Source organism: Cupressus sempervirens, chromosome 1 (assembly GCF_028749045.1).
Source record: "Cupressus sempervirens isolate cs-2001-9-10 chromosome 1, ASM2874904v1, whole genome shotgun sequence".
Classification (NCBI taxonomy): domain Eukaryota; kingdom Viridiplantae; phylum Streptophyta; class Pinopsida; order Cupressales; family Cupressaceae; genus Cupressus; species Cupressus sempervirens.
In genome coordinates, this window is record NC_143118.1 from 14011133 (window position 1) to 14022167 (window position 11035).

At 38.0% G+C, this 11035-nt stretch overlaps 1 protein-coding gene across 1 annotated transcript; it reads right to left on the reverse strand.

Moving 5' to 3' along the window:
• Positions 1-736: 736 nt before the first annotated feature.
• Positions 737-1420, reverse strand: LOC149575927 (cytochrome P450 77A1-like). Its single transcript, XM_089793609.1, has one exon. The coding sequence runs from the start codon at positions 1418-1420 to the stop codon at positions 737-739; it is 684 nt and encodes a 227-aa protein (XP_089649735.1).
• Between the last annotated feature and the right edge of the window lie 9615 nt (positions 1421-11035).

Below are 11035 nucleotides of genomic sequence, written 5' to 3' on the forward strand. Positions count from 1 at the left end.
AATTAACTACTAATATGTGATGTTTAAGCCATCCATCAATAAATACACTCATTTCTTTGCATTCTTTCTTTGCATTCTTGAGCCTAGGAGACTCCATAACTTCCGAGAATCCATCCATTATAGAGAGATCGACCGGTTGGCCATCAACACACTTCCATTCGAAGGCCTTCACCAAACGAGCCGCAATGAGCCGCAAATGTGTCATGGCCAAATGCAAGCCCAAACACATCCTTCTCCCCATGTCAAAGGGCATCATCTTCATCTCCTTCATTCCCGTCATGTTCACGTCAGCATTCAAAAACCTCTCCTGGTAAAAATCCCATGGGTTCTCCCACAACCTCGGGTCCTTGGTCATTCCCTCCTTATGCAGGTTCACAACAGCCCCGGTGAGGACGTGCCAGCTGCCAAGAGAGCAATCCTGCATGGCACTGTACAGAAGAGTAAAGTAGCTCGGTATGTGCTACCTTAGCATCTCCATCACAACCACCTCCACGTACTCCATCTTTGCCACTTCAGTGGCAGCACCCACCACCTCCTCGTGGAACTTCGCCTGCACGTGCAGATGGTTGGCGAGATTGCTTAGCAAGAACTGTAGTACGGTGGAGGTAGTGTGGGAGCCAGCATGGACAAACTCTGTGCAAAGCCCCACCACCTCAGCATCACTCAGCTCCATATCGAACAGCATGTTCCCATATGCCACATAAGCCGAGCCCCGGCCACCATGGCACAATATTTGTCACTGCCTTTCCACCACGGACACCACCATGTCGCCACTGCAGGAAAGGATGTGTTGCACATGTTTAGCATTTTTTCTCCACTGGAAGAAGCTCCCGAGCAGAAAGGCAGTGTAGCTAGTGCTGAGAATCTTGGCCTCGCAGAGGACATCATCCATGCTGTTCTGGAACTCACGTGTGAAATTGACTTCCGTCTCCATGCTAAAGCACATGAATAGCATGATGCTAAACACGGCGATTCTAATGTTCTCCTCCACACCCACATCGCCGCCATTTTGCATCGCCTCTGCGGTTAACCGGTCGACGAGGCTTTGCATGGCACACCATCTGAAGCTTTTGAGAACATTGTTGTCTGTGGCAACAGGATTGAGCATGTGGGTGGCAAAGTTTTTGCGCAGGTCTTGCCACACTGGTCCCTGCAAAGTTTGTCTGATTGTGGGTTGCCCAGCGGAGTGAGGTCTACTGCAAAAGATTTGGCCTTTCTCTACTAATGCTTCTCGAATCAGCTCTGAGCTCGTTACAATTATGAATGGTTTTTTGCCTCTTTGTAGTGTGAAGATTGGCCCATATCTGGCCTCTAGATCTTTCATAGAGCTATGGATTTTTTGGGTGTTGTTGAATGATATGTTTCCAAGCAAAGGCCAATACATTGGACCTGGCAGCAGATTTTTCCTACACCCTGCCATTCCTCCTATTTATGAAGAAGAAGAGGAGATAAAGCAAGGCAAGTAATAGTAGAAAGAGGAGGGCACCCAAAAAGTACATTTGTTTAATAGAATCCCTAGTTATGCTCAATCACCAATACCAATCTTGCTTATATATGTAAGAGAGTTAGAAATGGTACGGTGGGAAACTAGGGCATAAAAAGAAAGATTGTTGGACTTGAAAGAAAAATGAAGGAGATAAACCAAATAGAGGCAAGAAGGCAAATGTGATAAGTAAAAAATTCGAAGAGAATGCTTTACTTATATCTTTAGAAAGTGTTGATGATTCATGGATTTTAGATTCTAGTGCTTCATTTTATGCTACACCTCATAGAGGTTATTTCATTGATTACGTCCAAGGGGATTTTGGGCTTGTTTATTTGAGGGATAATGAACCCTATTAGATTTTTGGAAAGGGAAAAGTTAAGATTAAGTTGTAGAATGGGAATCATTGACTACTGCAAGAGGTAAGACATGTTCCAAGCTTGAGTAAGAATTTAATTTCAGCAAAGCAACTCAATGATGAGGGTTGTGTAGTTACTTTTAATGATAAAAATTGGAGGGTTTCAAAAACTTCCCTTGTAATAGAAAAAGGTGTGAAATTAGGTACCTTATATCTTTATTAGGGTCATATTGTTCCTTCTACTTTAATTGTTTCAGATAAAAATGAATGTTCAAGAACAGTTGTTGTAGTTGAGCAGGGAGAACAAATAGATATTGTAAATTCTGATACAACATTGTGACAAAATAAACTTGAGCATGTGAGTGAGAAAGGTATGAAAGTACTTCATTCAAAGAATATTTTACTAGGTCTGAAATGTGTTAATATGGATTTCAATGAAAGTTGTGTGTATGGAAAACAAAAGAGAGTGAGTTTTGTGAAGACTAGGAAGGAAAACAAAAAGGAGAAATTAGAACTTGTGCATATCGATGTATGAGGATCAACTCAGGTATCTTTCCTTGGTGGCTCTTATTATTATGCTACATTTATTGATGATGCAACTAGAAAAGTCTAGATTTATTTCCTTAGACAGAAATCTGATGTATTTCAAATTATTAAGAAATGGAAATGCTTGGTTAAAAATGAGATTGGTAAGAAATTAAAATGTCTCAGATCTGATAATGATGGTGAGTATTGCAGTCATGAATTTGAAGATTATTGCTCCACTAATGGCATTTATAGATAGAAATTTTTTTCAAGGAATCCACAAGAAAATGGAGTGGCTAAATGCATGAATAGGACTATAATGGAGCATGAAGGAGCATGAGGTTGCATGTCGGGTTACCCTTACACATGTGGGCGGAGGTTGTCAATACTATTGTATATTTGATTAATAGAGGTCCCTCTAATGCTTTGGGTTGTGATATTCTAGAGGAAGCATGGACTATAAGAAGGTGAGTTATTCTTTTCTCAAGACCTTCGGTTGTTAAGCTTTTGCTCATATAGATTCTAAAAATAGAACCAAGCTGGAAGCTAAGTCAAAGAAATGTGCATTTGTTGAATATGGTATTAATGAATTTGGTTATAGGCTTTGGGATTTTGAAAATCATAAAATTGTAAGAAGCAGGGATGTCATATTCAATGAGAAAGTTTTGTACAAAGATCTGTTGCAGCAACATGAGAAGAAAGAAGATGATTATTTAGTGATGGATGATACTCCAAAAGATGATGTTCCAGCCATTCCTTATGATGTGCAACAACCACAACAACAAATACCACACACACCAGTGAATGTTAGATGGTCAACAAGGCAAATTAGACCTCCATAAAAATTTTCTCCCTCTTTGTATTCTATTTTATTAATAGATGTTGGTAAACCTAAATGTTATGATGAAGTTGTGCAAGTGGATACTAAGATTCAGTAGGAGTCTGCAATGAAAGATGAAATGGACTCTTTGTTGAAGAATAAGACATGGAATTTATGCAAGTTGCCTATAGGTAAAAGAGCTTTATAGAATAAGTGATTTTACAAGTTAAAAGAAAAGGGTGGAGGTAAGAAAAGATTTAAAGTTAGGTTGGTTGTAAAAGGATTTGCACAGAAAAAGGGCATTGATTTTGATGAGATATTTTTTCCTGTTGTTAAATGACTTCTATTTGTACTATTTTAAGTCTTGTGGCTACTGAAGATTTTCATTTAGAGTAGCTTGATGTTAAAACAACCTTCCTTCATGGTGATTTGGATGAAGAGATATATATGGCTTAACCACAGGGATTTGAGGTCAAAGGTAAGGAGAACTGTGTGCAGATTGAAGAAAAATTTATATGGCTTGAAGCAAGCACCTCGGCAATGGTATCTAAAATTTGATAGTTTTATGCATGAGCATGGATATAGTAGGTGTCATTCAGATCATTGTGTTTATTTTAAGAGGTGGGATGATGACAACTACATTATTTTATGTTTATATGTTGATGATATGCTTGTAGTTGGGTCTAACATGGATCACGTTAAGGGGTTGAAACACCAATTAGCATATGCATTTGCTATGAAGGATTTGGGGGCAACAAAAAAAATCCTTGGTATGAATATTTGTAGAGATAGGAAGAATAGGAAATTGACACTATCTTAGGCTAATTATGTTAAGAAGGTGTTGCAACGTTTCTCTATGGAGAATGCTAAAGTTATCAGCACACCTTTACCTAGTTATTTGAAGTTGACTAAGGAGATGTGTCTCAAGACGCAAGAAGACGAGGATAATATGTCCAAGGTACCCTATGCTTCAGTTGTAGGAAGCTTAATGTATGCTATGGTATGTACAAGGCCAGATATTGTACATGCAATGGGAGTCATTAGTAGATATATGAGTCATCCAAGAATTGACCATTGAAATGCAGTAAAATGGATTCTTAGATATTTGAGAGGAACATCTAGTAAGTGTTTACACTTTGGGGGCTCTACTACTGACTTACAAGGCTATGTTGACTTGGATTTGGCAGGAGATATTGATAATAGGTGCAGTACTACAGGTTATGTATTTACTATTGATGGGGCAACAGTGAGCTAGGTTTTTAGGTTACAAAAAGTTAATGCTTTATCCACTACAAAGGCAAAGTATGTTGCTGCTACAAAGGCAACCAAGGAGATTATATGGCTTCAATTCTTGTTTGAAGAATCGGGATACCCTTAGAAGGATAATTATTTGTTTACAAATAATCAAAGTGTCATTCATCTTGCAAAGAATTCAGCTCGACATTCAAAGACTAAACACATTTAGTTGTGGTACCATTTCAATCGGTCAATTTTAGATAATGGACAGTTAAAATTGGATAAGATGCATATAGATGACAATCTAGCATATATGTTTACAAAGGTAGTGACACAAGAGAAGTTAAATTCCTCTTCAACTTTGGTCGGTCTTCTAGACTAAACATGAATAGAAGATTAATAGAATCCAAGGTGGTTTGATCTAGTGAGAGCCTCATGTGGTAGTGGTATTGCTACAGGATCAATCTCCAAGTGGGAGATTGTTGTCTAGTGTGGAGTTTGATCAGTTCTCAAGTGGGAGATTGTTAGTTTGTGGTGACTGACCAAGAAAGTACTATAGATACTTCATAAATTCTTTGGGGTTTAGGGCATCGCCCTAAAAAAAATTGGTACTATTCACTAATTTTCCACTAAAATCCAAGCTAATATTCGCCAATTTATGGCTGACATGTTGTAATCCTAAAGCAAAAAAAATACTTGTATAAAAGAGCTTAGGGTTAGGGATTGTTTCATAGTGAGTGATACAAAAATTGGTTCTTGCAGCGGTATTGAGTTGTAAGGGATTACAAATTGTAATCAGGTTGTAATCACTAGATCATAATAATATCATACTTTTTGTTTAGTGGACATAGCCCAGGGATTAGGTGATTTGCATTACATCTTGGTGTCTTGTGTTCTTTTCTATGTGATCTATTTTTTTTTTATTGTTGATATTTTTATGTAATTGTTATTTCTGTCTAAGGTTCAATCCTAATAGCCAACTCCAGGTGAAAATGTCATTTGTCAAAAATCACACAAGGAGCACCAAGAGGGGGACCACTCGGAGCCATGGTGAGGCGAACAAGCTGAGCAGTGATGCCAACCACCATCACCACCATGAGGAGAGCGGTGGTGAGAAGCCTATGAATGTGTGATCTACCAAGACATTAGGAGGCACTCTGACAATTGGGAGCATTACCCCAATTATCTAGTAGCTCCTAGAGGTGGGCCACCTCTAGAGCCACCTTATTGGCTTGGACTTGAATCTACATCATTACATTGTTACAAATGCATGCTTTAGTGTACATAGCAACATTTATGTCAAAAAAATTGTTAGTGAAAAGAATAGCATTCCTATCTTTCCACAAAGTAAACAAAGTCTCCATCCTAAAGGTATGTCAGATCTAGGTAAATTGCCTAGGGAACCTAGGCGAGTCACCCAACTGAACCATATGCTAGGAAAAAGGTTCAGATTAAAATGGCTTAAAGAAATCATAAATCCAATGCCAATAATTTTGGGCACATCTACAGAACCAAAAATTATAGTTGCCCACAAAAAGGACACCAAGGATCTAGAACCCCAATATGCTTGAGTCAAGGCTTAAGGGGAAGACCTTGAAATATTAGGCACCAAGAAAAATGTACAATCTTGGGCTCAATAATGGAACTCTATATGGTGTTAAAATGCTTTCTCCACTGAGACAAGGAAGACTGCAAATGCTAGCACTAGTTGAGGGTATCCACCATTGGAAAATGGGGAGAAAGCCATCAATACCCCAAAATTGGTTTGTAACTGGTGAAGGGAGTGGCAAGATATCACTTCCAATCTATCCACCAAGGTCGAACAAACTGGATACCCACCTTATGAATTAAGTGATCTGGAATTACAGAAAGAAATAGATCAAAATTTTGTCAATCTAAACGAACAAGATAGAATTGGACTTGCGTATCTTCCCAAGACATAAGACTCATAGAGACCTTGGAAAAGAGGTCCTTAGGTGTCTTGATGCCACATTTGGAAAAATGCAAAACATTAGCACCTTGAGTCTTGGCTAGAGGAACACCCTAGATGGAAAATATTGGAGACCACCAAATGTTCTACTAATTCAAACAAAGCCCATCATGGAACCTGTCACTAGACAAGTGAAGTCAAGGCTTCACAACTTCCCAATCTTTCTATATGCTCTTGATAACAAAAGAGCCTTGTATGTGCACAAGTTCTTGCATGATGAGAAGGGTTTAAAAGATAATCCCTTCCCATGCAGGCCTATTAATAGGAAACCCAGAATAAATGCAATGTCAAACCAAAACTTTCCAAGCTTCATCTCTAATAATGGTACCTATAATCAATTTGGCACAAAGAGCGAGGTCTTGTTTCTGTGTGGAAAGAAGGCCAAGGCCTCTAGACTCTTTAGGGAGACAAAAAAATTCCCAAGCCACTCTGTTAAAGCCATGATAGTAAGAACCAAAGGCCCAAAAAAATTCACATAGCAATCGCTATAATTTTAGATAAGAGGCTTTGGAAGGAGCCCAATAGAAAGAATAATAAACATGCATAGCTACCAGGACCTTAAAACAAATCTAAAATTTTCCCGCAAGAGAAAGGGGTCTAGTAAGCCAATAGTCGAGCTTTTTCTCAATCTTAACAAGCACAACATTCCACAACTGGACTGGCAAAGCTTGAAAAGAAAAGGGAATGCCTAGAAAGTGAGAGATCTCCTTGTGAGTGACCCATATCCATTCTAATTGGTCAAGCAGGAAGAAAATATTTCCTACAACATAGCATTTTGTGTCATTGAATAGCAAAACCAAAGGCTTGAAAAAAAGGGTTGAGAAATTGCATGGCATTAATAATGTTTTCCTCGTCCTCCAAAAGAGTGAGAAAGGAATCATCAACAAAGTGCCCATTAACCAATTGAGAAGAGGAATATGGAAAGGAGATGCCATGAACCAAACTAGAAGAAACAAAGTGGGATAGCAAGTAACCAAACCCTTTAGTAGCAAGAACATATAAAGTTGGAGCTAGAGGGAAACCATGTCGGATGGAGTGAAAGAGCCCATAGGCTTTAGATTGAGAGCTATTGATAGTAATACAAGCATTAGCATCTCCAAAAAATAATCTCTGCAGGGTGTAGAAAATTCGGATCAAAACCAAGAGCTTGAAGCATAGCCAAGATGAAAGGCCATTTAATTCGGTCATAAGCTTTAACAAAATCAATTTTCAAAAACACAGACGGTTGATTGGATTTGCAAGCCCACTCCATGCCTTCCCAAATAGCAATGATGTTGTCAAGAATATACGTCGACTTAATAAAGCCAATTTTCTCTAGCCATACAATTAAAGGTAGGAGATGGAAAATTTTAAGAGAAATTGCCTTAACAATAATCTTATAAGACACATTAAGCAAGGTAATGGGCCACCAGTTACAGATATCCTTAGGATCGCTAGCTTTAGGTATGAATTTGATGTTTCCTTTGTTGATAATAGCTCTTAGACTCTTAGAATGATAGGCTTCAAGATAATTTTTGTGCAAATCAGAACCAATAGACTCCCAAAGGTGTTTGGAAAATTTACAGGGAAACCCATCGCCTAAGGGATTTGTCATTAGCCGTGGAAAAGACCACCTCTTTGAGGTCTCGGATGGTGAGAAGCTACACACAGAAAGCATGTTGCTTGGCCACAAGGAAATTTTGAGTAATAGAAATACACTTTCTAAGGGCTTCCTCCCGAGCAACCAAATTTTTCTATGAAGCAAAAACATTTTCATAGTGATAAGTAGGAAATTTCCACAGCAAGTCAAATTGTGATATTGCTATTAGGATTTAGTTCTGTGATTTTGATTCAAACTCATTGACCCATGTTTCATGAGTAGTGATTTAACATGAATCCATCTCTCATGAGAATAAATGGAACACTTACCACTCATTGGATCTAGGTGATGCTCACAGGGGTGAAGCACTGAGACTTCCCGGGAGGTCACCCATCCCAGTACTACTCAAGCCTGAGTGCGCTTAACTACAGAGTTTCCTCCCTAGTTAAACCCAAAGCTTGCAACCCCATTTGCAAAACCTTCACCAAGTGTTGTGCCTTATGAACCATTCATTAGAAAGCCCCTTGAGCTCATCAATTGATAAGTAAGAAATTTCTACAACAAGTCAAATTGTGATATTACTATCAGGATTTAGCTATGTGATTTTGAGTGAAACTCATTGACCCATGTTTCATGAGTAGTGATTCAACATGAATCCATCTCTCATGAGAATAAATGGAGCACTTACCACTCATTGGATCTAGGTGATGCTCATAGAGGTGAAGCACTGAGACTTCCTGGGAGGTCACCCATCCCAGTACTACTCCAGCCTGAGCACACTTAACTATGGAGTTTCCTCCATGGTTAAACCCAAAGCTTGCAACCCCATTTGCAAAACCTTCACCAAGCGTTCTTCCTTATGAACCATTCATTAGAAAGACCCTTAAGCCTTATAATATATTGGATTTTTTCAGCATAGCTAGGGATTTCTCCCTTGATTGGGGTTTGCAATTTGTGAATAAAATGCCTACAAAAAGCTACATAATAAAGAATTAAAGAATTATATAGAAGGAAAAAATAGCAAACTGGTTATCTCTGTTGAGAAAATGGGAAGCCTGAGAACTGGTGTCTTTCGAGGAGTTTTAGTCGCATGCAGTTTTGACACTTAGGATTAGCAATGATTTTTTTGTTTTTTATTTCTTCATTCTCAATATTTTTTATTATTTTTTTAATGAAAATAGTTACTATGATAGTTTTATAGAAAAATGAGAGATAATATTGGAGAAAAGATGTGAATAATCACATGCTAAAGCTGCATGATTTTATTCCCATTTGTGTAAAGGAGTAAATCGATTTATACACTAATGAATATATATAGTATGCGATGAATTTATAATTTATATAGTTATATCTTTTACTTATTCCTTTTATTGCAATGATAAAATATTGATGTCAAAATCTCTTATAATTATATTTAAAAATAGTATTCATTTTATTTGATGGATTGTCATTATGAATTATAATTTAAAATATTGATTTGTCATATTGCTATCAGGATTTAACTGTGTGATTTTGAGTCAAACTCAATGACCCATGTTTCATGAGTAGTGATTCAACATGAATCCATCTCTCATGAGAATAAATGGAACACTTAGCACTCATTGGATCTAGGTGATGCTCACAAGGGTGAAGCACCGAGACTTCTCAGAGCATCACCTATATCCAATGAGTGCTAAGTGTTCCATTTATTCTTATGAGAGATGGATTCATGTTTAATAACTACTCATGAAATGTGGGTCAATGAGTTTGACTCAAAATCACATAGCTAAATCCTGATAGCAATATCACAATTTGACTTGCTATGGAAATTTCCTACTTATCAATTGATGAGATTAAGGGGCTTTCTAATGAATGGTTCATAAGGCACAAAACTTGGTGAAGGTTTTGAAAATGGGGTTGCAAGCTTTGGGTTTAACCGTGGAGGAAACTCCATAGTTAAGTGCGCTTAGGCTGGAATAGTACTAGGATGGGTGACCTCTTGGGAAGTATAAGTGCTTCACCCCTGTGAGCATCACCTAGAACTAATGAGTGCTAAGTGTTCCATTTATTCTCAAGAGAGATGGATTCATGTTGAATCACTACTCATGAAACATGGGTCAATGAGTTTGACTCAAAATCACACAACAAAATCCTGATAGCAATATCACAATTTTCATAGTGGTGAACAAAAGCTTGCAGGATGTCAAGGAGACTAGAGAGAATATAATTTCCCTATTTGATCTTTTTAATACTAAAATTGGTATGACAGGCTCTAAGAGCTTGGAAGAATTCTTTAGAAGCCTTATCACCAACCTCCAATCAATGGAGGTGAGCTTTGATTTGGGCCCCTCGAGCAGCATAGTCATTCACAATTTGTTTGTCATGACAAAGCTTGGCAAGCTGAATTTGCAAATCAACATCAAAAGGGTTAAGGGTGAGAGCTTCATAAGTTTTCTTGAGAGCCATGGTAGTTGATTCATAAGACTGACATTTGAAAACTGCCAACTACTGCCCATAGATGTGTAGAAATCTAGCATTTTTGGTAATAGCATCATTCCACTATTGAATCCAACCTATCTGAGAACACAAACATGGCTCCAAATTCTAGACACATAAGATATGAGCAATAGTGGAAGCATGTGTCATCACTGATGTATTGAGGAAAAATTGTGTCTTGAAAACACGGTAGACAACTATGTGTTAAGAAATGGAAAAATAAATGGGATAGTTGTTTGATAACACTACATCTAGCAAGGGGATGACAGGTGAATCTTGATCCTCAAAAAAGGAGAAAAAAAGATTATGTAGTAATCATGGCATGATCGAGAATTTTTAAATTTGGTTAGAGCTAGCTCGAGAGTTAGACCAAGTGTGTCAAACCCCACTACACTTGTGGTGGTTGGTATTAGCATCATAAAGGCCTAATTTATTACACGTGTAGTACCATGCTTCCCTTTCCCTAGTTGTCCAGTGAAAAGGCAAAATGTCATCTATGTTAAAGGCCAACTCAACCATATTGAAATCAGCACACATAACTCAAGGAGCTAGAGGCAAGTTGTTAGCCA

Bases quoted from the DNA above. Each gene is read 5' to 3' on its own strand.
- LOC149575927 (XM_089793609.1), bottom strand. From the start codon at position 1,420: ATGGCAGGGTGTAGGAAAAATCTGCTGCCAGGTCCAATGTATTGGCCT.